The sequence below is a fragment of the Oncorhynchus kisutch genome, linkage group LG9, assembly GCF_002021735.2.
Source record: "Oncorhynchus kisutch isolate 150728-3 linkage group LG9, Okis_V2, whole genome shotgun sequence".
Taxonomy (NCBI): Eukaryota; Metazoa; Chordata; class Actinopteri; order Salmoniformes; family Salmonidae; genus Oncorhynchus; species Oncorhynchus kisutch.
Window position 1 is genome coordinate 3,317,931 of NC_034182.2, and position 27,558 is coordinate 3,345,488.

Here is a 27,558-nt window from a genome sequence, read left to right on the forward strand (position 1 = left end):
CCAATATAATTTGAGAAGAGAATACAGACAGTGATACAGTAAGCAATAGCTAGCCATTTTATAAAATAAATACAATTCTCCTCAAAATCCCTGACATTACCAACATTTCTAATGTGATTCTGTACTGTATGAGCAGTGCTCTGTAGCTTTGTATTGGTTTCAAGAAATACATTCAGGTGCAATATTTTGCCTGACCTTAAAAAGCTGATCGGCCATCACTGGTTTGAGACATGAAGCTGAGAGCAGTGTCCATCCAGTGATGAACTGCATGCATGGTCAGTTGTGATGTCACATGTTGGTCTTTATTAGGTCTGACAGATCTTTTATAGCATATGGCGGAAATGGGGCCATGGTCCACGCTGCCTCTGCACACCTAGACAAAAGATCTCAGCAGGGTTCTAATTGCATGTAACGTCCTTGCCTTCCAGGTCCTTGACATTTCCTGGATCTCAACTGGAATACATTTTATTACTGACGGTAAACCCATAACGTGGAAAATAGCTTCCCCTTGTGGAGATCTTACTTGCAAGAGATTCCTTGAATATTTAGTAATATGTTGTGCTTCATGTTCAAACATATGAGACGTTCTATGTCCTATGTAAGAAACGTTACTAATAAATATCAAACCATTACATTATCAGGGAACAAATAATTAGCAGAAATGTATTGATTTGTTTTAGACATACCAGCAAAATGTACAGTTATAAAGGCCATCTGTCACATGGTGTATTTTTCATGGAAAATCTGTAATATATGCAAAAATGTATATAATACACACTATATTTCATCCCCCCAAAAAAATCCATATCCCAGGAAACTTCAGCGGGTGACTATCCAGGAAAATTAAGAAAAAGGTGCATTCTGTTTCTGCATAGATCAGAAATGTATTAACGAGACATACATTTTCAAGTCCTTCATCACCTGATTCCCTTTTTGTTCAAACTGGGCTGAAGCGTGCTTGGGTATACTTTCCTTACACTATAATGTTATGTATAGAATTACATTTTGACATATTTTATGGGATATAAAATGTATCTTCTTATATCTCGTGTTTTTTTCTTCTAGTATTACATTGTTATTGATTTTTGCATTGTTGGGTTTTGAGTTTGCAAGAAAGGTTTTTCATTGTACTTGTGAATGTGACATTAAAACTTGAAACTATTCAGAAAAAAAGTTGTGTGTTTTGCATAAGGGTGAAGGACGCCTCTTTTGTATGGGTGTTTGTGGAGACATTGCCCAACCTGATCAGATGGCTGTGTCATTGTACAGACAGTACACCATCTAGAATCCTTGTGTCTGCACTGTGTGAGAGTGCTCATTGCCCATCCAGCCACACTGGCTCAATTCCCTGTCCAATAGGTCTCCCTCAAACCAGATGTCTGCTGAGCCTTATTCAAATCCCAGTAGTTGTTCCAATGGTCTCTTTCTCTCACACACACACACACAGAATTGGTGGGCCCAATTTCAATATATTTTATTTAGCCTATCTTTAACCAAGAGCACACATTTTATTTTGGTTGACTTAAAAAACAACATGTAAAAGCTAAATCTGCAAGAAGTAGAGAATATGTCATTTGTTTATTGAGTTCACTCAATTTAAATTTCCCCCAGAAAAGTCTTAGCCTGTAGTAACGACTAACAGCCTTGGAGGGGTAGTATATATCTGCTTTTGATCCAGAGACAGAGAGGAGGAACTTTAGCCTCTTTCTTTCTCTCAATTCAATGGGCTTTATTGGCATGGGAAACATATGTTTACATTGCCAAGCAAGTGAAATAGATAATAAACGAAAGTTAAATAAACAATAGAAAATGAACAGTAAACATTGCACTCACAAAAGTTCCAAAGGAATAGAGACACTTCAAGTGAGTGTCTGTGTCTCTGTCTCTCTCTCTCAATTAAGGGAAAGGGGGATACCTAGTACAAAGGCCTTCAACTGAAATGTGTCTTCCGCATTTAACCCAACCCCTCTGAATCAAAGAGGTGCGGGGGCTGCCATAATCGACATCCACTGCGCACAGGAACAGTGGCCTTGTTCAGGGGCAGAACGACAGATTTGTACCTTGTCAGCTCGGGAATTCGATCCTGCAACCTTTCGGTTACTGGCCCAACGCTCTAACCTCTATGTGTGTCATTTACAGTATTCCAGATCTGTGACAACTTGGCACTGACAAGACTTGAAGATGTGTGCGACAGGAAGTCTGCAACAACAATAATTATAAAAAATATCCCAGAAGTCTTCATAAATGTCCAAAGTTAGCCTATGATGGAAAAGTAATTGAGAGCTGAAAATATCGTAAACAAATATGACAACATAACATAAATGGGGTTTGATTTGTCACAATATATTCACGAACCACAATTTATTTGTCTATATTATTCGTGAGTTTAGCCAAACTCCACCTGGAGCGTCATTTGGGTCCGCCTACCTGCTCTTCCAGCAGGAGCTTCACCACGCCCCTTTTCCATGAAGAGCTTCGTCTGTGCTCTGGTTGGTTGTTTCGAACAGTGCATGCACGTTTGGAGAGAGGGTTAACTGACAACTAATGACAGAGAACTCAACCTTTTGGGAACTTTCAAAGAAAACTATACGAGAGACGGAACAGGTAATGTATATACTGCTGGTGAGTTAACACTAGACAATTGTTTCCGTGGCGTGAACGAATCTGTCCTTTCCTCTCTCAGCCCACAAGGAAGCAACAAGTGCCCCGTGGCTGATCTCTTCTCTCGAGTGGAAGACTATTTCATGTAGTTTCTAAGTTCGTAAACCCTATTATAGTCTACACAATAGACTAGATTTTGTCTCATGTTTTTAATGAAAGGCGTGTAATATGGTAGCCTGCTTAGATTACTGAACTTGTTTTACATTTAATGTACAATTAGGCGTACCCCTCTGGAAAAACCCTGGTAAAGGATTTTAAAACACAAATTTCGAAATGAGCGAAGAAGTCGAAAACTCAAAATTTGCCGACGTGTCCATGTATGAACCTGCATAATGAGCATCATCATGTCACACAGGTTATAGACGCCCTACTAATGACTGCGTGTTTGAAAATGTTGCCATGGATACAAACTGCAAGGAACAGAAATGCTTGGCCTTGGACAACCATCCACCTTGCCAGAAGATACCGACACTACCTTTTACCCTTGTGTACACTGAGCTGCACTGAGGTCGGAACACAATCGTGGTTACATTAATTAAGTATGGTAGTCAAACATTCATCCTGCTGCACAGACCCTATGGACGCTCTAGTCTAGAGTGCCTGGTTAAATTGCGTTTACGGGCATTTTTCAACTCCATGGTTAAAGTAGTATGATAATATATTAGTGTTGAACTACTTTGACGTTGAATTATGTTATATTACTCAAATTTACTCATGGTGGACATAATGTGTTACAACATAATACAACAACAACAAAAATCATTACAGGAAATACCCACCCTTTTTTATCTCAGATTGGTGATGTTAGTATTAAACTTTATAGTAATCCGTTTATGATGACTAACAACTGCTCACACAGTTTTTAGGGCTCCAGAGTGGCGCAGCAATCTAAGGCACTGCATCTCAGCGCTAGAGGCGTCACAACAGACCCTGGTTCGATTCCAGGCTGTATAACTGGCTGTGATTGGTCCCTTAGGGCGTCGACCGGGTTAGGGTTTGACCGGGGTAAGCCGTCGTTGTAAATAAGAATTTGTTCTTAACTGACATGCCTAGTTAAATTAAATAAATCAAGAAGTCACAATCTATTCCTTAAAACAGATTATTATCGTTGATTTAGTACCGGTGTTTGTCATAAGCGCCAGTCCATAGGAGGACATAGAACATAGCTGTCATTTTCAGGCTATGGTGGCTAGAAAATAAATTGCGCGCTCCTCCCATAAAAGTCTGGCCTCAAAGGTCAAATCATGAAGTCCGTGAACTTCAGGTCGGGAAGTCGGAGCTCTGTAAAGATGTCTGAGTTTCCGAGTTGGATGGCCGTTCAAAAACGATTTCCCCAGTGGGATCTCTTTTTTTTTTTCAGAATTCCCAGTTGTCTTGAACCCTCAAAAGTCAAGAGTTTTCAGAGTTCCCAGTTGTTTCAAAGACAGCATTAGTCTCAGTGGAGGTAGGGTGAGAACAGCAGAGGGGTCCACTGCTCACAGTCCCTGCTCTCTCCTTCCTCCAGTGAGACTAATAATAATAATAAATAAATAAATAAAATAAAGACTGATCAGAGAGAGGGGACAGGCTTCCACCTGATGGAAAAACTTGAGTCGCACCTTATCTGCCTCGGGCACAAATTGTTCCTATGACCAGAGAAAGTTAAATACTCGATATTCAAATAGACACAACGAGCTACTAATAATAATAAAAATGCAGGGCTATCGATACACTTGGCTACTCATTTATTGCAGCTGCAGTGCGAGTGGAAGTAGAGAGTGCTTTTTGTAATAGTGTTGAATAAAACTCATATAAACAGCAGATCTTTGCTTTGTTCTTTGACAGTCTCTCTCTCTGGTCATGGGTTTAAAAGTTATGAAGTCTCACGTAGGCTAGTAACAAACTTTTTTTGTGCCCAGTGTCATGGAAGCCTGTAGTAGGCACAGTGAATTGATCTATCGGATTGGTCAGCACATTCTGCTCACTCGATGTAGTCACAGATCTCCTGGTCCGCAGGATAGGCAGAGTTAGTCTTTTCAGACAAATGAAATGGTTGAAAATAGAAACACCGACCCTGTGCATCTACCGCCAACAGTGCAACTCGGCGGAAGAAAAAAAAAGCATTGCAACCCAGTGTGCCTTTAACGTTAGCTTTTCTACAGAAATGTTTGGCGATCGACTAGGAATGCCTTAAAGATCACAATCGACTAGCTTGTGACCACTGTTTTTATGAATAGAAATGGTACTTTTGACATAATTCAACTTTATCAGGTAAAAACTACTGAATAAGCCCAAAACCATGCTATGATCGATTGATTTTGATATTAGTGAAAATATGTTTGTCCTGGCTACATTCATGACCCTGAAGAAGGCACAGTGATGCTGAAACGTTGGTGATTTGTATATAGTGTGTGACTTTTTGATATATTTTTATGTCCTGGCTACATTGACACAGTTGAGCCGGCGTGAGATATGAGTTGGAAAACGTACCTCAAAGCGGGAATGGGATATGCCACTGTACTCCAAATTTGACCTTTATCCACATGCTCCATCAATAAGATTAAAATACTACTTGTGTTCCCAGAAAACTTCCCATTTTGTGCTCATGCTAGCTACCAGTAGCCACTGCAGCCATTATGGAATGGCACATGATGTTGAACAACAAATGATCTGATAGGCTGACACTGTCATTTAAAAATGGCTGCTGTGACTAATGGTAGCTAGCACGAGGATGAAAAGGGCAGTTTTCAGCGGTATTTCTATCTGCTCGATGTATCCTCGTGTTCATCAGCATGCTTCAGTTCGATGTATCATTGTGTTCGTCAGCATGTGTTCGTCAGTATTTTTCAACAGATAAAATGGGCATGAAAACAAGTCATCTCTCATTGCATGACAAAAAAATACTTTATTGAAGAGTCCTTACTGTTAACAAATCACTGACGAAGGGACATAGACTTCGGCTCAGAACTTTGGCTTACCTCCAGAAAAAATGTGTGCCCGAACTGCTGAAAAAACACTCACCGTAGTACAAAACAGGGAAAAAATGCCACAATTTCATCATAATATATGCACAAATCCTACTGAACTGTTTCAGCTGGGAAGCATGTGGACACCTTTAGGAAGTAGAGACGCTGTTGTGCCTTCTTGAGAAGGGTGGTGGTGGTGTTGTTGGTCCATGACAAGTCCTCAGTGATGTGCACGCCGAGGAACTTAACTCAGGACTCTCTCTACTGCAGTCCTGTTGATGTGGATCGAGGCATGTTCCCCCCCCTTTGTGTCCTGAAGTCCACAATCAACTCCTTTGTTTTGCTGACATTGAGGGGGTTGTTGTTATCATGATGCCACAATGCCAGTTCACTTACCTCCTCCCTATTGGCTGACTCGTTGTTGGTTATCAGGCCTATAACCGTGGTGTCGTCAGCGAACTTGATGGTGTTGGTGTTGTGCAACCATGCAGTTGTGGGTGAAGAGGGAGTACAGCAGAGGACTGAGGACACACCCCTGGGGGGGGCCTCTGTGTTAAGAGTCAGGGTGGAGGTGTTGCCAATCCTCACAGCCTGTGGTCTACCTGGTAGGAAGTCCAGGATCCAGTTGCAGAGGGTGGTGTCCAGACCCAAGGCTTCGAGCCCTGGGTCTGTATCTTCTGGCAACCATCCACCCTTTCTCTGGAAGGAGATACCCTTGATTTTATGGCTTACTTTCAGGCTACATAATGTTAGGCTATACCAGAAAATAGATTTTTCTAGCTATGTAGCCTACCGTTACAACTTGAGATGGATAGAACATGTTTGACTACAGACTGATTTTATGTCCATTTAAATCTCCTGTTCCTGGTTTTCTGCTAGAGGAATACCGTAATAGCAAGGTTGTGCAGGTGCTTCCCTTCGCTTAAGTGTGTGCTGCTACCCCAGAGGAAGACCATTTCACCAGCAGCAAAGGGATCCAAAATACTATACCCGTTTTAGAAACTCAAGTAGACCTGCATATTGTTTCTTTAACATACACATTTCTGTATCTGAATTGAGCTGTAATGTGAAAACAAATATTTTTCATAGGTATTTCTCATATGTACGCCTACCACACAAAGATGGTTATTTTTTCCCTTTGTGCTGCTTTTGTCAGGCAACTGTATTTACCATCTTGTGGTAGCATTTGTGCAGAAATAATAAAAATTAGGCATAGGGTCATACTTGAGATCTGGACTGGATCCAGACGCATGCATGCGTGAGGAGTGCGCCCCCCAAACAGCCCTGATTCTGCCCCTCTACCCCGTAATCACCATCTGGCTGATCTCTGGCATTATGCCTCACATTTTGGGGAAGTGGAGTCTCCAGAAGGAGGCCAAACCAAAAAACACTGCCACAGATAAGATATGAACAGCTTAATGGGTTAAACCCCCACGTGAGCCCATATGTGCTGCTATCTCCCCTGGACGCAATGGAGATCATGAAGACCTCTTGGTTTTCCCCTCATTTATTTAGGGTACTGTTGACTAATGGCCAGACTGGGACCAGTGGGAGTGTGGCAGAGGAATGGTTACAGGAGAGGGAAAAGTGACTGAGAAGAAATACAATCAAATTGTATTGGTCACATACACATTTTGCAGGTGCAGCAAAATGCTGATGTTTCAAGCTCCAACGGTGCAATAATACCTAACAATACACACGTCAATTAAGAAATATCAGTATGTGCAATTTCAGTCTGGAATATATGCACTGAGTATACCAAACATTAATATTGAGTTGCACCACCCCTTTTGCCCCCAGAACAGCCTCAATTTGTCTGGGCATGGACTATACAAGGTGTCGAAAGTGTTACACAGGGATGCTGGCCGATGTTGACTCCAATACTTCCCACAGTTGTGTGCTTTGGGTGGGGGGGTACATCTCAATATTAGGAAGGTGTTACTAATGTTTGGTATACTCTTTGGACAGTATATGAATAGAACATGTGTTATAGGAAAGTTACTTATAGGATGAGCCTTGACTACAATAGAGTATATAGATACAGTTCAAGTTGGAAGTTTACATACACCTTAGCCAAATACATTTCATCTCAGTTTTTCACAGTTCCTGACATTTAATCCTAGTAAAAATTCCCTGTTTTAGGTCAGTTAGGATCACCACTTTATTTTAAGAATGTAAAATGTCAGAATAATAGTAGAGAATTATTTCTTTCAGCTTTTATTTCTTTCATCACATTCCCAGTGGGTCAGAAGTTTACATGCACTCAATTAGTATTTGGTAGCATTGCCTTTTTAAATTGTTTAACTTGGGTCAAATGTTTCGGGTAGCCTTCCACAAGCTTCCCACAATAAGTTGGGTGAATTTTGGCCCATTCCTCCTGACAGAGCTGGTGTACCTGAGTCAGGTTTGTTGGCGTCCTTGCTCGCACACGCTTTTTCAGTTCTGCCCACAAACTTTCTATAGGATTGAGGTCAGGGCTTTGTGATGGCCACTCCAATACCTTGACTTTGTTCTTAAGCCATTTTTCCACAACTTTGGAAATATGCTTGGAGTCATTGTCCATTTGGAAGACCTATTTGCGACCAAGCTTTAACTTCCTGATGTCTTGATGTTGCTTCAATATATCCACATCATTTTCCATCCTCACGATGCCATCTATTTTGTGAAGTACACCACTCCCTCCTGCAGCAAAGCACCCCCACAACATGATGCTGCCACCCCCGTGCTTCACGTTTGGGATGGTGTTCTTCAGCTTGCAAGCATCCCCCTGTTTCCTCCAAACATAATGATGGTCATTATGGCCAAACAGTTATATTTTTGTTTCATCAGACCAGCGTACTTTTTGGAAAAATGTCCTATCTTTGTCCCCATGTGCTGTTGCAAACCGTAGTCTGGCTTTTTTATGGCGGTTTTGGAGCAGTGGCTTCTACCTTTCTGAGCGGCCTTTCAGGTTATGTCGACATAGGACTCGTTTTACTGTGGATATAGATACTTTTGTACCTGTTTCCTCCAGCATCTTCACAAGGTCTTTTGCTGTTGTTCTGGGATTGATTTGCACTTTTCACACCAAAGTACATGTCTCCTTCCTGAGCGGTATGACGTCTGCATGGTCTCATGGTGTTTATACTTGCGTACTATTGTTTGTACAGATGAACGTGGTACCTTTCAGGCATTTGGACGTTTCTCCCAAGGATGAACCATACTTGTGGAGGTCTACAATTCTTTTGAGGTCTTGGCTGATTTTCTTTTGATGTTCCCAAGATGTCAAGCAAAGAGGCACTGAGTTTGAAGGTAGGCCTTGAAATACATCCACAGGTACACATCCAATTGACTCAAATGATGTAAATTAGCCTATTAGAAGCTTCTAAAGCCATGGTGACATTTTCTGGTCAACTTTGTGTATGTGAACTTCTGACCCACTGGAATGGTGATTAAGTGAAATAATTTGTCTGTAAACAATTGTTGGAAAATGTACGCGTCATGCACAAAGTAGATGTCCTAACCGACTTGCCAAAACTATAGTTTGTTAACAAGAAATTTGTGGAGTGGTTGAAAAACGAGTTTTAATGACTCCAACCTAAGTGTATGTAAACTTCCGACTTCAACTGTATGAAGTGGGTAAAATGGTATGTAAACATTATTAAAGTGACCAGTGTTCAATAACTATGTACATAGGGCAGCCGGCTAGTAAGTGACTAAGGTTCAAGGCAGGGTATTGGGCGGAGGCCAGCTAGTGATGGCTATTTAAAAGTCTGATGGCCTGGAGTTAGAAGCTGTTTTTCATTTTCTCGGTCCCAGCTTTGGTGCACCAGTACTTTCCGTCTTGTAGATGGTAGCGTGTTGAACAGGCCGTGACTCTGGTGGCTGAGGTCCTTGATGATTTTCTTGGCCTTCATGTGACACCGGGTGCTGTAGATGTCCTGGAGGGCAGGCAGTGTGCCCACAGTGATGCATACATTCATGATAATTACATTTTTTCATTTCCAGGATAGGTTGGTTGGTGTGGTAACTTTGGCGTGTTGCCTTAGGGCAGTCATTTAAGCTCACTTTGTTCAGCAGAAGTTCTTCTCTTTCTGCCAAACATATGGCATGCTAGGCTACTGGTTCTCAAAGTACACATTCAAAGGATGCATTCACCAAGGATTTGAATATTTCATAGTCTCCCCAGCACAAATGTTTCTCTGTTGGCTTAAATGTCTTCTCCTTTGGCCAGGTTTCAGCTGGGCTGTAGCCTGTCTGGCTAACAGCGAACGTCTCCATTGTCTCACTCTCTACCTGCCGAACCCTCATGTAATATTGAATGAGGTCATTAGCCATTTCTCAGTTCTTCTGATATAAAAACAGACATGATTTGAGTGTCGTATTATCCTGGAGTCTTCTATTACAGGAGTTGACTTACTTCTCACCTCGCTGACCTGAATCAATGAACATCGATTAATTGACAGAGTGAGAGGAGTTTATCTTTTAGGCGTCCTGTGAATATATACAGTTTAATTCTAGAGGTCTGTGGACTCCTACGACAGTTGATGATGAGTCCAGTTTCAAAACAATGAACAGGATGAGAGGAGGATGCTGAAAGGGTGTTTGGAGGTCATTAGTTAATGACAACCGGGTCTATGGTAGCTTTTGTTTTTACTGAGGGCTGAGCTTTTTTCATGTTAAGGTGAAAGGTTTACCCAGTCCCACTCCCCTCTACCCCTGGGATTATCATACAGGCAAGTAACCCTCCTTACCTGACCATCTGTGAGGGTCTTCTTCAGGGCCTCTGACGTCTAGCAGCTTATCTGACCACTTTGATAAAGCCGGTTACAAATTAGCCTACACGTCTTAGGCCCATATTTGGTCTTGCATTGTGTTCCAATTTCCTTTTTTAGGATTTTCTTTTTTGAGTTTTAGCACAATGGAGAACACAAGTCGTACAATTTGAAAGGTACAACTAGTCTTGTATACTTTTTAAGATAACCCAAAAAATATGTATGTTCCTGTCATAAGAGCATTTCAGCATACCCTAATACACACAGAACATTTCCTCAACACCCTCTTTAAGTCAAACCCCCTTTTTTTATTCTGTTGACATCATCCAGTCACAGTTTCAGATGAGGTCATTAACTGCCTTGTCCTTACAACTGACCCATTTTTGAATACAGCAGCTTCTGCAGTTGTTGCCATCACTGCAATGATCAGATCACAACCCTCTCCTCGGCAATCAAAGAAGGCCTTCCTGATGGGGACTTTGTCAGTATGGCCATGGAGCCCTATTCATTCTGGAAAATGTATTTAAAGCAAATGTCAACATTTATGAAACTGTCAGGTTAGATCAGTGCTCTTGGCGGTATTCGGGACATTCTTAGCTACTTCAGTTGGGATATTGTTTTCTGCAGGGATGATGTCATCTGCGTTGACTTGCTATTCAGTGGCCTAGCTAGCCTATGTTAATCAGCGAGCAAACTCCCCCCGATGAATGGGCAAGCTGCTAGTCCTTCCGCAGCTTAACGGGCACAATCACCCTATAGGAGATCTAACTCAATGCTGGCTCCCTTTTGACAACTTTAATCTGGTTGCCTCAATTTCGGACTTCAATAAATCCACACATTTTTACTCCCTACCAGAAGTGCGACTGTCTCCATTTTTTAAACATTTTTTTTAAGACAAACTTCCCAGCAGCCTCAAAGTGCATGCTGTGGTAATAGACTAATCAAACCAGGATGAAGTGGGATTGGCAGGTGTCTCCTCAGTTCACACCTAAAAGCCGATGAGGGGCTTTCCTGGCGACCCGTCATCTTCAGGACAACTCTAATTGAAGGACATGGGTTTGAGCCTAAATGATGTACGCTACACTTAGGCCTAATCCTGCCTGAATGCACCTACTCCCACAATGGATACAAGGTCCATTTCTGATGGAGAGGCACCGAATGAAACCTTCAACTGACAGGCCAATTAAGTTGAGACACAAAGGGCTCAGCAGGAGAAGTTTAAATGAATGAGAAGTTGGTAGTCTCTGGGGAGAGTGGAGCAGACCCCGTTTGGCAGGAGAGCAGGGTTAAAATGAAAAAGGTTATGGCCCCATGTGCTGGCTTACAGCCCCTTTACACTCTTACGTTAGACTTGTGCAGCTGCTCCATGCTATTGGTAAATATGCAAATCACCCCCCTAACTCACTAATTCGCACACACTTTACAATCCACTGTGAATGCACATCAAACACATGATGTACTCCGACTGCAGCTCCATCCATGTGCCACGTGCTGTCTGTAGTATTGTGATCGGTGAGGGTAGATCGTCCATGTCTGGAATAGCCCCTGATCCTCTTAAATGATTACTGATCCCTCATCCATCTGTGTATGTTTATCTTCAGGACTACAGAGCGGCTTGGCTCATGTCCCTCTACTTCATTAAACCTTCCCATTTACTCACAATCCCATTTACTCACAAAGGGAGACCCACCATTTCAATTCATTTAAAGAGCTGTCAGGTTTTTGATTTGTAATTTTACATCCCGGTTCTATCAGAAGCAAAACACATGAATCAACATCAAATAAAATGTTATTTCACATGCGTCGTCGACTAACAGTGAAATGCTTACTTACTGGTCCTTTTCCAAAGAAGATAAAGACATCTAATTTACCCAACAATGTGCCAATGTATAATAATGTACCTAACAAGGTTTACATTATGACGCAAAAACTAGCTCAAATGCATATTCATTTAAACATGCATGCTGGACCCAAAGGTCATTGTTGGAAGACCAGTTTTGATTGAACAGGGCTGCCAAGAGCGAACAGGCATTGTTCAAGTGTTTCAGCAACCACTGTCGAATGTGCGAGGCAGCGGCCCTTGTCAAGTGTCGAGCCTTGCCCTTTCCTCAGACACTCGCACATTCACTTCAGCCAACCCAGCAGCATAAAACACATTCTGTTTTTGAACGTCTCTCTTTTCATTTCTCGCTCCCTCCCTCGCATTGACTTTTGGTGGTGGTGTGGACGCACATGCTGCCCTTTTGGTCCCCACGGGGAGGCATTCTCTCAGCTCGCGCATTGGGGCCCCAGATGCAGCACATTCTTAGAGACTAGTGCTCCCTTTGTCCTCTGCTGTCAGCCCCATACGCCTCCCTACTCAAATTGAAAGTCACCCCATTCTCTCTTTCTCCCCCTCTTTGTTTGTCTACTGTCCAGTAGTTTAGACTTACTGATCTGCTCCAGGAGCAAGTCTTGCCAGGGTTCCAACTATGGCAGTACTTTTCACCTTTTAGCAAATCAGGACATGTGCACTGGCCTGGGCACCCGCATAAGCATTAGACAATGCAAACTTTGGGACAGTCACAATGTGCAATTTGAACCCTGGCCCTTGCCCTTTCCTCTTCAGTCTTCCCCACACCAAACTTTCCCCTTGCGATCATGTCTTTTGGAGTGGGGCTTAGGGAAGGAGGATGGGATGAGGAAGTGGCTGGTTCCCCTGCCCCCTAGCCCTCCATTTCCACTAGCTCCTCGCAGGGAGCTCCCAGGGCAGGCTGCAGAGTTGGGATGATGGACGTGTGGGGTGGCTGGAGGGGGGTGTGTAACAATGGGTGCTTTGTGAGCGGAGGACTGGCTGTGGCAGGAGTGGGGGGCCTCCGCAGCGCTGAGCAGAGCCACTTCATTAGTGAATGTTCTCCCTCCTCCCTCCATTCTCTCCTCCCTCTGTCATTCTCTCTCTGGCTGTCGACATTACACACTCTGAAGTCTGGAACCAGCCAGTAGGAGCCTGCATGTTCTGTGCTGCGCTTTCTGCTTTCCGGTCAGAAGCAGGGTGGAGACGGGTTTTTCCGACTTTCTGGGGGTTCTACGCAGCTATTTTCGTACATGACTACTGTCTTCCTCCTGTCCTAAGGTAATTCTGCTTGTCTGCACTGCTGTCATCCTGTTGTCTGCCGAGAGCAACGCATCACAGATTAGACATGGATTGATTTCTCTCACGCTGTGTCAGAGTAACTGAATGCACTTTTTTTTTGTGCACGTAAAGAGCTGTCTTTGAAATGACAACAGCGTATTAAGTAGCTGAAATGTGGATCTATGATTAGGGTTGCAAAATTCTGGGAACTTTCAATAAATTCCCTGTTTTTCCAGATATCCTGGTGGAGGATTCTGGATTTTCTGCTTCTTTCCTCCGGACTCTGCGAATCCCCCATCTGGGATTTCGGGGAAAACCAGGGAATTTATTGAAAGTTCTGCAACCCTATCTATGACATTGAAATGCGGTCATAGTGCTAGGGTTTTAGTTTGTGCTGCCTGCCCCTCGGGTCTATGGTGACGTTTGAGTACTGGAGCTCAGCCCAGTAGAGAAGTTTACATTCTCAGTCTCTATCCTATAGAACAGACTGGGAAGGGGATTTGGGTGGATTGCTGAGGGAGAAAGGGAGCAATTTTGGGGTGTGTATGTGTTGGGGGGGGGGGGGGGGGGGTCTGTGTTTTCTTGTTGACTAAAGTGTCAGAGGCTATTATAGCTCATTATTGTCTCTCGCTCTCTTTCGTTCTCACACACACACACATCCTTTGGGTCAAGGGGATGGGTCTGGGTAATCCCCTACATCCTGGGAGGAAGAGGGAGAGCTTTACATTCTGAATTGTATATAGTTGTGTGTGTATATATATATATATATATATATATATATATATATATATATATATATATATATATATATATATATATATATATACACACACACACACATTTGAAGTCAGAAGTTTACATACACCTTAGCCAAATACATTTAAACTCAGTTTTTTACAATGCCTGACATTCAATCCTAGTAAAAATTCCATGTCTTAGGTCAGTTAGGATCACCACTTTATTTTAAGAATGTGGCATGTCAGAATAATAGAGAATTATTTATTTAAGCTTTTATTTCTTTCATCACATTCCCAGTGGGTCAGAAGTTTACATGCACTCAATTAGAGGTTGACCGATTAATTGGAATGGCCGATTTAATTGGGGCCAATTTAGAGTTTTCATAACAATCGGAAATCTTTTTTTTGGGGGTGCCAATTTGCTGATTTTCGATTTTTTTTTATTTATATACCTTTATTTAACTAGGCAAGTCAGTTAAGAACACATTCTTATTTTCAATGAGGGCCTAGGAACGGTGGGTTAACTGCCTTGTTCAGGGGCAGAATGTCAGATTTTCACTTTGTCTGCTCGGGGGATCCAATCTTGCAACCTTACAGTTAACTAGTCCAACGCAATAACGACCTGCCTCTCTCTCATTGCACTCCACAAGGAGACTGCATGTTACGCGAATGCAGTAAGCCATGGTAAGTTGCTAGCTAGCATTAAACTTATCTTATAAAAAAACAATCATAATCACTAGTTAACTACACATGGTTGATATTACTAGATATTATCTAGCGTGTCCTGCGTTGCATATAATCTGACTGAGCATACAGCCTAGTGGTTAGAGCGTTGGACTAGTAACCGGAAGGTTGCAAGTTCAAACCCCCGAGCTGACAAGGTACAAATCTGTCGTTCTGCCCCTGAACAGGCAGTTAACCCACTGTTCCTAGGCCGTCATTGAAAATAAGAATTTGTTCTTAACTGACTTGCCTAGTTAAATAAAGGTAAATACTAGTATCTAAGTATCTGACTGAGCAGTGGTAGGCAGAAGCAGGCGCGTAAACATTCATTCAAATAGCACTTTTGTGCGTTTTGCCAGCAGCTCTTCGTTGTGCGTCAAGCATTGCATTGCTCTGCATGGGTAACGTTGCTTCGATGGTGGCTGTTGTGTTGCTGGTTCGAGCCCAGGGAGGAGCGAGGAGAGGGATGGAAGCTATACTGTTACACTGGCAACACTAAAGTGCCAATAAGAACATCCAATAGTGAAAGGTTAATGAAATACAAATGGTATAGAGGGAAATTCCTATAATAACTACAACCTAAAAGTTCTTACCTGGGAATAGGAACCACCAGCTTTTATATGTTATGTTCAGAGCAAGGAACTGAAACGTTAGCTTTCTTACATGGCACATATTGCACTTTTACTTTCTTTTCCAACACTGTTTTTGCATTATTTAAACCAAATTGAACATGTTTCATTATTTACTTGAGGCTAAATTGATTTTATTGAGTTAAAATAAGTGTTCAGTATTGTTGTAATTGTCATTATTATAAATAAATACAAATCGTCAGATTAATCAGTATTGTCTTTTTTGGTCCTCCAATATTCGGTATCGACGTTGAAAAATCATCGGTCGACCTCTACACTCAATTAGTATTTGGTAGCATTGCCTTTAAATTGTTCAACTTGGGTCAAATGTTTTGGGTAGCCTTCCACAAGCTTCCCACAATAAGTTGGGTGAATTCTGGCCCATTCCTCCTGACAGAGCTGGTGTAACTGAGTCAGGTTTGTAGGCTTCCTTTCTCTCACGCACTTTCAGTTTTGCCCAGAAATTGTCTATAGAATTGAGGTCAGGGCTTTGTGATGGCCACTCCAATACCTTGAGAGATGTATGTATGTGTGCTTAGTCATAAAATAAAATAAAATTCAATCTTTGAGTCATAATCTCTTAAGGTAAAGCACAGCGCTTTACAGCTAATCTAGATAGTTTGTTTGTCACTAACCTATATCATGTCATTTACTTGGCACATGGTCCTTGACTCATGTCCTTTTCAATCAAATCAAACTCTATTTGTCACATGCGCCAAATGCAACAAGTGTAGACCTTCCCGTGAAATGCTTACTTACAAGCCCTTAACAAACAGTGCAGTTCAAGAAGAGTTAAGAAAATATTTACCAAATAAACTACAGTAAAAAGTAACACAATATCGAGACTATATATATACACCTAGTCAGTGTGCGGGAGTACAAGTTAGTTGAGGTAATTTGTACATGTAGGTAGGGGTGAAGTGACTATGCATAGATAATGAACAGCGAGTAGCAGCAGTGTACAAAACAAATGGAGGGGGGGTCAATGTAAATAGTCCGGTGGCCATTTGATTAATTGTTCAGCAGTTGTATGGCTTGGGGGTAGAAGCTGTTAAGGCTGGAAGGTGTAATTGATAGCATGGACTGATGCTGAATCAGTGTTGTCCCATCCCATTCTTGAACTTTCCAGACTACATGCTAAACAGCCCTTTAGTTGAATGTGTTTAAAAAGTGTTCTTACCTAGATGAGAGAGAAGCTTGACTATTAAGTAAGCTAAGTTACAATGACAAAATATACAGAGATGGTTGCTACTGCCAGATGTTTCTCAGCCTGTGGACTGTATCATCCTCACCATGTGTGTCAGCTGCAGATGTTTCAGATTTTCTGGAAGTGTTGTTTTTGTTAGCACGTGGTGGATAGGACATGATGATGTGTGAGCCACATGTATCCAATGTGAATGCTTGAATGTGTTGTCATAATTGGTATATAATCACAAAGCAAGATCAAGGAGGCAGCAAACTCTCAACCCTATTTCCTATAAGAATGGTGATTTGATACCCTCAGTGCTGTGGCCCATGTTCCAATGCTGTTTTCTAGATATTTTATACTTAATAGCCTCATGTCTGTTTCAGGATGAAAAGGTGAATCTCCTCTGATTGCAGTGATGGCAGTGTAGGCTGGCATACAGGTAAGAAAATGACTTATCATGCACATACAAGGATTTTGGGAATTTTTTGTTCAGAAGGGGTAACACCTTTTCCCTCAAAGGCCCAGTCCAAAGACCTCTTCTCATACCGTGGTCCCTATCCCTGCTGTGTTTACATATTTAAAGGATAGGAGTAGCAGTCAGGTGTAAGCAAAATGCCTTGGACACAATGGCAAAGCAAAATCGTGATTTTTTTTTTTTAAATATATTTTTCCCCCGTCAGTTTAGGACGCCCTCACAAGTCATTCAAATTATCTTAACACTTTCCTGGTTTAGCTAGTCTATTCAGGAGGCGGACTGACAGCGATCCAATCGCTTTACTGTTTTTCCTGGTCTTATCTCCAGCAACATAATCTGTTTGCTCTCAAGACCGTCTGATATCTGAGGAGGCCAATAAGACCCTGTGGGCAGGGCCGTAACTACATATGAGGACACAGAGGTCTGGATCTCGTACATTTTTTGTTTGTTAAATAAAACAAATTGAATAAACATTGATTTATTTTTGGGGGGGCACACAGTCGTCGAGGATCTCAATTTACTGTTGAGTTAGGATAGTGGAATACACTAAGTGCAATTTCGAAACTTTTTCCAGTTCAAGTCACTGATAGTCAGTAAAAATGTTTTGATTGGTAAATTAGTCAATTTAGCCAGCTAACTAAACTTGTAGTAATCATGGCTGAATTACTGACAGGGCACATGCCCAGGGGCCCTGACCTCCAGGGGGCACCCATTTATTTTGTTAGTCACTCTCACTCAGATATTATATTAACATGGTAGAATTGTAGAAAATGTGCTTTAAAAAAATTCCCGCCCTGTGGCAAAATGTGTACAATTGCAGAAAATGGTCTGAAATAGAAGTTCTGTAAAGCAAACTCATTTGTTTACTTTTTGTTTATAAAATACTTTTGCTGCAAACAGATCCCCTCTGTAACGTATTAAATGATTGTTTTTAATCACGGTGCTTGGTTAATGTTTAGCAGCTAATTGTATAGGTAATAGGCTATGTGTTTGTAGATGGACTGAAGGGAATGTGATTATGGCCAGGGTTATTTTTTTGCTGTTTTTTGGTAGTTTTTAAATGGTATAGAAATGCAGTAAATGAGCTTCATCTTTCCCCCCCTGTCCAGACCTCACTAAAACTCAGACCTTGGTTACGGCAGTGGGGGGTTTCTACTCTCTAGGTCAAAGGTCAACCATGGGAAGATTTCACAACTAGGAGGAGCATAAAGGACTAGCAGGTGTAACTCTGGCCCTGTTTGAATCCTTCCTTCCTTCCTCTCGTCCTTGACGTTATCACTGATCTGATGTAGGGCTGGGAATTGCCAGGGACCTCACGATACAATATTATCATGATACGTCGGTGCCGTTACAATGTGTATTACGATTCGATACTATGATTTTATTATGCTTTGCTGTTCCTAACATATTGCTCATCCTATGTCTGCTGCAGAGGGACGATAGAGAGCCATGAGAAAATGAGTGTTGATCAGGGAAATAAAAGTGCTGAAAACATGTTGGCTCACCATTATTTTAAAAAGATGGAGAACAAGATATAGGATGAAAAATACTGGAGTTATGGCGCAGGTACAGCGCAAATATTATCGTGATATGTAGCTGTAAAAGTATTTTTCCCCATCACTAATCTGATGTGACATTATTAGTGAAAGCAATATAGTGGAAACTTAGTTTTTTCGCACTCAAATCATGTGATTCTGTTAAGGAAGGGTGAAAGGATGCATTTGAGAAGTATTCAAACTCATTGGCTTGGTGTCTGTCTTGTGATCACACCAACATGCAATCAAGAGGCCTAGTATGTGTACATATATGCGATCCACATCATCCTGAATGGCTATTTGGTGGCTTCATTAGGAATGTAGATTTGCTGTTTTTAAATCCCTTTCCTAACTATGTTCCATTAAGAGGTAGCTTTAATGTCCAATGGTTAAAACTCTTACAATCTCCCTCTGTTATGTGCTAGATTTACCAGGAATAGGCGGTATTTATTTCCACAATTAGTCTACTTGCCTGTACACAGGCTACCCCTACACCCTTATTCTGAAAACTAAACATGTACTTGGGAGGAGTCTAAACTTTTCACAGTACCCAAAACCATTTAGCAATTTTATTTGGACACAAGAAAGGTGGTAGGTATTCTACTGCACAAGTACTACCATAAAGGATCAGTTGAATTGATGTCTAACTAGAATAAGCCCACGTGAGGGCTACTAAAGCTTTCATTTGTGTGAAACCTGCATCCAGTCAGGTGATGCTGGAGAGGTCACCACGGGTAATCCCCAATGGTATGGTGGTAATCTCCACATGTTTATGTAACTCAAACACTCTCCTGCTCGTCGCCTTTTCTCTAATTAGCTATATTTGGTACGAGTAAGACGGAAAACAACATATGTTGTGTGGTTGCCTTGCCCAGAGCACCAGCCAGGCACTTTATCCTTAGAACACAGTTATGTAAGGGAGAGGGGGTTGGGGAGGAGGAGTTTTCTTCTTATTTCTGTATTAATGAAATGTATCTCTTTTTGAGAACCAGCCAGAATTTTAAATACTTTCTACTGAGCAGGGCCATTTACGCTCACTCTTTCTATCTCACACCTACTTGCTCTCGTTCTCTTTCTCGCTCATACCCTCCTCTCATATTTTCTTTCTCTCTCATACTCTCGTCAGTCTGGGATGTTTTCTGTGACATCTGATATCTCCAGCAGTGATAACTTGACTCACCCCCATTCTCTTCCCCCACTGAAGTTTGGGAGTCATTCAAATGGGGTCATGGAAAAACTCCCAAAGAACAAACGAGGCCTTTCTGTGAGGCTAAACCCAGGGAAAGTCTCAATCATGATATACCAATGAGGGTGTGGGAGAGAGGAAGCGATAGCGGATATACTGTCAGCTGTGTGTATGATTGGAGGTTGATCTGATGTGACTGTAGGATACAAGGCTTGTTCCAGCCTCCAGGCATTCTCCTCCCCTCAGCTGATTTCCTTTCCCTCACTGCGAGTGGAATGTCACCGCAGACATCTAGTAGGCCGTCTCAGAGTACTTGGTTTTGTTTTTCGACAATATCCTATTTCTATTCTTCTTCCATTTTAGAGTCCTACAAAACGCTGCTCAATCTCCAAGGCAACCTTTCCTCCGTCTGTTTACACTTCAATCTAATTAGTGTAGCTGGATAGTTTTTTTGTCCAAATGTCGAAATTGTATACTGATGAATATCAACATGTTTGAAAATTGATATCCTTCAATCATGTTATTCTTGCCCGGACAAAAGCACAGTCTGTGCCAGGGGCTGAGTTCTAGTAGCCTGTGTGAGTGAAGGATTTCGGATTTCTCCCCCTGGTCTATCCCACTGCCAGCCGTGTCTAAACCCACTTCCAGTGATCCGTGCAGCTCCTTTAGTCTACGAGCATTTGGATACAATCACTACAGTGCTAGAATCCATTCTGAAAATATGACACATTTCCTTTGCCAGGCTGACACCACTTGTAATATAATGGAAGGGTTGAATGACGGATGAATGTAAGCGATATGCTCGGAAGATTTAATTGTCAGCACCCAAAACCTTTTTCTGCCCTCTTCCCATAGTAACGACACCAGCTGGTGGTAGTTTGTCACTCAATGTATTTTTTCTATATTCCCCCCCCCCCCTGCAGATGTGGTTCGGGGAGAAGTTTGACACGCCCCTGCAGAGTCCACGCAGCCCATTGACGCTGCGCCATGGGCCGGGCTTAGCCGATGTCTTCCAGTATGACCAGTGGCTGGCCGTGCGCCACGAAGCCACACTGGTACCCATGCAGGAGGACCTGGCCATCTGGCTCACCGGGATGCTGGGTAAGACCAGGAGGGTCATGGGGGAAAATAATTCAAAAAGTGTGTCGTTGTCTTGTTCGTGTGGCATTATTTGTACTCTGAACCTGGCAATGGAAGTTTGTTGGATGTGCAGCCTAGAATTCTTTCTTTTTTGTTAATAATTTGGCCTTAAATGTCTTGCCCTGTCATTTCACCCCTCACTCCCAACAAAACACACTAACATACTCATGCTAATATTTTCCTCTCTGTCTCTGATACACAGGAGAGGAGGTGAGAGCGGAGAACTTCATGGCGGAGCTGAACAACGGTGTGAAGCTGTGTCGGCTAATTGGAGCTCTGCAGAGCAGGATCTCTCAGAGCAGGGCCTCGGATATGGGCAAGGTGAGCTGTGATGAGAGGAATGGCGGTGGGAACAGGATAAGTAGGGGAGTGGGGAGAGTGTTAAGGATAGGGTAGTTTGAGTTGGTGGTCTGTTTCCCATCTGAAAAGAGTTGGTGTGTTTGGTTCTGAAATTATTTGTTTTTCTGTCCATTTGAAAATATTACCTAACCAAGAATGGTCATATGTCAACTGTGATGCCAATGCATGTGTGGTTAATTTTTTGTACTTTTTGAATGACTTTCCCTGCAGTTGTTTCCCATGAAGAAGGTGGCATGTAAGTGCAATGCCTCTCCAGGGTCCTTTTTCGCCCGCGACAACACTGCCAACTTCCTGGGCTGGTGTCGCCACATAGGCGTGGAGGAGACGTACCTGTTTGAATCGGAGGGCCTAGGTAGGTGTTTTAGTTGGTGGGGAGGCTGTACTGACCAGTAGACACAGCAAGTAGGAGCTAATCACAAACGGCCATCGCTCCAGATAGTTTTGAAGTGCATATTTGGGTTATTTTTTCTCAGCAGCCTCTAGTTAGCTTAGCATTCTTGCACGAATGTCCACAGGTATCAATCAAACCAAAACCCATTCAGTCTTGTGTAATCAGTGGAGCAGAACCATGGTTGTACAGGTGAGGTAGGGTCCAACTCCATTCCATCCCACCACTCATGTAACATTACTACATTATCCTTGGAGTTAATTACCTAGGAGTTGATTAATACATTACTACGTTGCCCTTTGTTTGATACATTACAACATTACCCTTGGAGTTGATTAATGGCTTCTTAGCTTAATCGGTTCAAAGGAACATGGGCTGAGTTGTAAGCCTTTAATGACTGAACGGAGCAGATGCCTCCACTGCAAGCCATTTTCTGGCTTTTGTTTAAGCCATCCTCCTTAATGACATAATAGGATCCACCATAGAGAGCGATTAACATAAGTTCTTTATGTGGACACCTTCTCATTATAAGTAATGGGTTTGTGACACTGCTGCTATACTATACAACCATGTCGTCTCTCTACAGTATGTATTTTCTCTGTCTCGCAGTTCTGCACAAGGATCCCAGGCAGGTGTGTCTGTGTCTGCTAGAGATCGGCCGCATCGTCTCCAAGTAAGTTTCCCTTGGTTGATAGACGATGTACAGTACCAGTCAAAGTTTGGACACGCCTACAGTGATTCCATGTGTTATTTCATAGTTTTGATGTCTTCACTAATATTCTACAATGTAAAAAATAAAGAAAAACCCTTGAATGTGTAGGTGTGTCCAAACTTTTGCCTGGCACTGTATGTGCTGTAGGTGTTGCACTGTGACAGGTATCACAGGTATATCAATCAAACCAAAACCCATTCAGTCTTGTGTAATCAGTGGAGTAGAACCATGGTTGTACAGTTGAGGTAGGGTCCAATCCATTCCACTCCACCATTCTTGTAACATTACTACATTATCCTTTGAGTTAATTACCTAGGTGTTGATTAATACATTACTACGTTGCCCTTGGTGTTGTTTGATACATTACAACCCTTGAATGTGTAGGTGTGTCCAAACTTTTGACTGGCACTGTGTGCTGTAGGTGTTGCACTGGGACAAATGTAAGATGAGATCATTCTAGAACATGACCACCACATTTTGTTTTGACCTTTCACTGATCCTGTAGTTATGCAATGTGGTATGTTGGGGTAGAAAGATGGACAATGCAGCAAAAATGAATGTGTGGCATCTTTTTTTCCATTCCTAACAGTCCTGAACTGATCTGTTTTTCTCCATAGGTATGGGGTGGAGCCTCCGGTGCTGGTCAAACTGGAGAAGGAGATTGAGCTGGAGGAGACCCTTCTGAAGACGACAGAGCCTGCTACTGCAGTCAAAACCTTCACTGTGTGCTGCCAGCATGGGGGCCTCTACCAGCCTGGGGTAAGTCACTCCAGGAGTTAAAACTGCTATTGTCAAATTTCTACTGACTAAATAGGGACTCGACTCCACTTTCGTCTCATCTCTTGTTCTATTAAAATAGTTAGTTGGTGACCCAGTTCATCAGATCCAAAATGGCGACAGCAGTGGCTCTAGCCTCGCTGCTCAAGTCTGTATGAGTCATTATGGTCCTTGTGATGCTCCATCCATCCGGGGTCATGTGACTCTGTAGCCTGTGGCACCAATGCAGCGCAGTCACAACATCAACGGACATCAGAACGCTTCCTGTGTCCACAGCCTAAGCTGCATGACACTTAGCCTTTGATTAGTGTGTTTGCCAAAGCGGTCCTCTTAAACTACAGTATTCAGAGGCTGCTACTGAATGCTGTTCTATAGCCTTTCAAGTCTTTGCAACTTAAAATTGGTTCAGTTGAGTTCATCGGTTCATTGAGTTTTCCTGTTAGCAACTCTGCTTTATCCTTAGGCGATGAGTTAATGAAACAGGGTTTCTCAATGTTTTAGAACATTTCTTTCTCATGTTCTTACTTCCTTAGCCAGGACTCTATAGGCCCATGTTAATTCTCCCTCTGTGTTACAGGAGCAACATCTGACGGACGAGCCTCCGTGTAACTGCTCCCAGAGAGTATCTATTGAATACCTGTCAGAGGGCCGTTACAGACTGGGAGACAAGACCCTCTTCATCCGGGTGAGCGGCACACACTGTATAGTGACACACTGAACACTCCCAAATATTGAACACCAGTGTTGGGGTCAATTCCACTGCTAAGTGAGCATTAGACCTGTAGCTAGTGACACACCCTTTCTGTCCTCTGCCAAGAGACCAGAAAACATCTCTCCACCGTAACCTCATTTATTACCTGGCCACTAATCCAAAGGTTCAGTCTTGGTGCCTGGCACACGTTTGGCTGTGTCAGCACCGTATAAATTAAATTACTACACATGATGTAATTCTATGGTCAGTACTTGTCTGGTCCTTTTATACCTTCACATACTATAGACTGGATAGTCCTGTAGACTTGAGACCAACCTATTATATAGACTGGATAGTCCTGTAGACTTGAGACCAACCCTACTATATAGACAGTCCTGTAGACTTGAGACCAACCTACTAGATAGTCCTGTAGACTTGAGACCAACCTGCTATATAGACTAGATGGTCCTGTAGACTGGAGACCAACCTACAAGATAGTTCTGTAGACTTAGACATTTTGGAAAAGTAAGCTTAGTACCGATGTTGTGTATTTAAGGCTGATAAAATGCTTATATAACTGGAAAGTAAAAAACCGTGCCAAGTGTAAAAAGCAGCGGTGTAGGATAAAGGAAGGAGGAGAGGTCTGTCTCACGTTTCCACACAGCAGCAGATCACTCCCTAAGCTCATTATGGAAGCAGAGTGGATCTCATTAGTACTGAACCTACAGGAGGGATTACACCCTTATTGGCCAAGATAGTAGTTGTAGATAGTAGTTGACAGCACTGTAGATATTAGTTGGTGGTAGTAGGAGTGAGTAGTGGGTGGTAAGTAGGAGTGAGTGTAGATGCGGGTCTCGAGGAATAGTTAAGTAAAAAATAACCATGTTAACCCTTTAAAGAGACTAACTGCAATGTCTCACATTTATCCCTGTCTCTCCCTCTCTCTTACTGTGGTAGATGCTGCATGGGAAGCATGTGATGGTGCGTGTGGGGGGTGGCTGGGACACCCTAAGGGGTTTCCTGCTCAAGTACGACCCTGGCCGGGTGCTCCAGTTCACCACTCTGGAGCAGAAGATCCTGGCATACCAGAAGGGTCCACTGGTCCACGGCTCTGCAGCAGCAGCCCCTCCACCTGACATGGACCCTCTCGCTGCAGTCAACCTCATCCCCTCGTCTTCCTCCTCGTCTTCCTCTGGTTCGGCCTCCAAAGCCACCTGCACCCCCGTCTCGACCCCTACTCTGCCCAGGAAAGCAGCCGCAGCACCCAAAAAGATCCTGCAGATGCCCCTTCCCTCCCCCAAGAAGCCCACCCAGAAACCCTTGCCAATCCCCAAGAAGTTGGCTGCTGTGTCGCCCACCCTGTCTTCGCAGCAGGGCCCAAGTCCTTCCATTCACAGTGGCAAGAACCAGCAGACGGCACCACTGCTCCATTCCTCTTCTTCCCCAGCTGTGGCTCCTTCTGCCCCCAAGCTGAAGCTCAGGCCGTCCCCTCGCGGCGCCCTCTCCCAGCCTCGTAGCCCTGTGTGCCCCGAGCCCTCCTGTAAATTTCCTAAACCCTCCTCCACTCCATCCACCCACACCTCCATCACAGTGCCACGCCCCGCCACAGCCCCATCAAGGGTCCCCTTTCAGAAAGAGGGCCGACCCCCAACCGGCGCCACTCAACGCCGCCTGTCTCAGAGGCGGCCCGCCTCCCCGGCCTCGCGCCTTCGTCCGGATGCTGCCAGACGGGTCCGTCCAACCCCCCGTGTGACTGTGCAAACACCCAGGCCGGCAACGGCCCAACCCACCAGGACACTAACCCCTACCCCCAGGACTGCCACAACAGCCCTGCCCAAATCCACCATCTCGCTCCCCAAGAGCAAAGACACCACAGACAAAAGCCAGGCCCAAACCAGGGCCGTCCCCAAAGTGGTTGTGCCTCTACGTGGCGGCACCACTGGGCGGTTACATGGGGTCCCTAGTGGCTCTACCGCTGTTGGCAAGACCAACCAGAGAACGGTACCAACTGCCCAGAGGGCAGTACGGAGGCAAGCGCCCTCTGCCATCACCCCCTCTCTCAAACCGCTGCCCACCAAAACGGCCCCCCAAAATACCAGCCCCAACATCAAAGCCCTCCCTTCCCAAAAGAACACTGCTCTCACGAAGAAGACCCAACTCAAGAACAAAAGCGAGGACCCTTATTTTGAAATGAACGGCAGAAGGCATCAGAAGACGTGAGACGTAGTTGGGGGACATAGTAATGTGATGGGGAAGGACTGTACTGTCCTACTGAACATTAGTGCTTCCATCACGGTATTTGTCTGAATAAGTCCCCAACCAGGATTTAGCAGAACACCAATGTCCACACAAATGTATACCCAACCAGGTATAGATGCAGCAACTGTCAACACACAAGCTAGTGTTTAACTTTCAAAACGCCATTTGCACCGCTCCCATTTTTACATTTGTTTCTCAGTTGGTCAGATTTTTTTTAATGTTACTTACTTTGTCTCATTTAATTGTCCTGTTGTCAAAAGTTCATGCTTCAATAGCATTTGACAATTTTTTATGCTGTCTTTGAATGGGTTGAGAAGTGAATGATACTGATTTTATCTGAGGTCTTTTGTTTTCTTATCCTTTTTCTATCATTTTGAGTGTTTTTGAAAGCTTTCTAACATCTATTCGTATGTCTTGAGGTTCTCTACAGAGGGCTCCATCTTTGTCCATCTGATCTGATACATATTTTTCTCTGCATATAAAAGTTATACTTTTTAAACATTGGCATTTTCTTTTCAGAAAGGGTCATTTCTGTGCAAAGCAGAGCTAACTAAGGCAGCACACTTTGAAAATGTTAATTATTCATTACAAAGCAGGTTATTGTAACCACATTTTTGACAGGAAATATAACTGGACTGTATGTTTGTCCTCGGTGTGGATAAGCTTTTCATTGATGGAGGTTTGATTGAATATATACATTTGTTTTACTTTGTCACAGACTGGATGATGATGATGGGGTGTTTTCCATTTTAGAGGTCAAATTAAGCACTGTTGGAATGTTTCTCGTGTGCCTTTAGAAATGACTGTTGCTGAGTGGTGTTAGAATGTACTAGAAACTAGGGTTTTAATATTTTTTTTACAAATGAAAATTGCACAAAATACAAGCGCTCGGGCCGAGTTTTTTTTACATTTTATTTTGTATTTTTTTATTACATGGTCAAATGAATTACTACTGATAATATGCCTGTTACACGCCCTTTGAACTCGTAGAGTCGATGGCAACTAAGGGACAAGCAAAGCCATTAATCATTTTCCAGAGGCGGAAGTTATCGTGAGGTAGATTTTAATTTGTTTTGTCATCTGAGTCTTTTCATTGATCATATTTTTACTTTTCTATGTGGTTTTCATGTCTAAGTTACTTTGTCTGTTTTCTTGGTCAGCACTTTATGAAAACCTCTTGGTGCGTTTGTCACTTTGGATGTTGATTCTGTTGATTTGTGTTGTCTGATCTACCTTTGTTACATTGTCCAATAAAAGGCCATACGTTGGCAGACTTCCTGCAAAA

The 27,558-nt window shown here is 42.9% G+C and overlaps 1 protein-coding gene across 3 annotated transcripts; it reads left to right on the forward strand.

Moving 5' to 3' along the window:
• Positions 1-2,435: 2,435 nt before the first annotated feature.
• On the forward strand, positions 2,436-27,558 carry LOC116352698 (GAS2-like protein 3). Of its 3 annotated transcripts, none has more exons than XM_020490835.2 (9): positions 2,466-2,604; positions 17,134-17,189; positions 20,870-21,047; positions 21,289-21,407; positions 21,657-21,798; positions 22,444-22,507; positions 23,164-23,305; positions 23,901-24,008; positions 24,972-27,558. In XM_020490835.2, exons 3-9 carry the CDS (start codon positions 20,870-20,872, stop codon positions 26,232-26,234), a joined length of 2,016 nt encoding a protein of 671 aa, XP_020346424.1. In that variant the 5' UTR covers positions 2,466-2,604; positions 17,134-17,189; the 3' UTR covers positions 26,235-27,558. The 3 variants fall into 3 exon arrangements, with proteins under 3 accessions (XP_020346423.1, XP_020346424.1, XP_020346425.1); XM_020490836.2 differs by lacking the exon at positions 2,466-2,604 and adding an exon at positions 13,258-13,472; XM_020490834.2 differs by lacking the exon at positions 17,134-17,189 and having other exon boundaries at positions 2,436-2,604.

Excerpts from the sequence above, each read along its gene's own strand:
- LOC116352698 (XM_020490834.2), top strand. The coding sequence starts at position 2,545 with ATGACAGAGAACTCAACCTTTTGGGAACTTTCAAAGAAAACTATACGA. Across the intron at positions 21,799-22,443 it reads GTTTGAATCGGAGGGCCTAG|TTCTGCACAAGGATCCCAGG; the intron begins GTAGGTGTTTTA and ends TCTGTCTCGCAG. Across the intron at positions 24,009-24,971 it reads ACAAGACCCTCTTCATCCGG|ATGCTGCATGGGAAGCATGT; the intron begins GTGAGCGGCACA and ends TTACTGTGGTAG.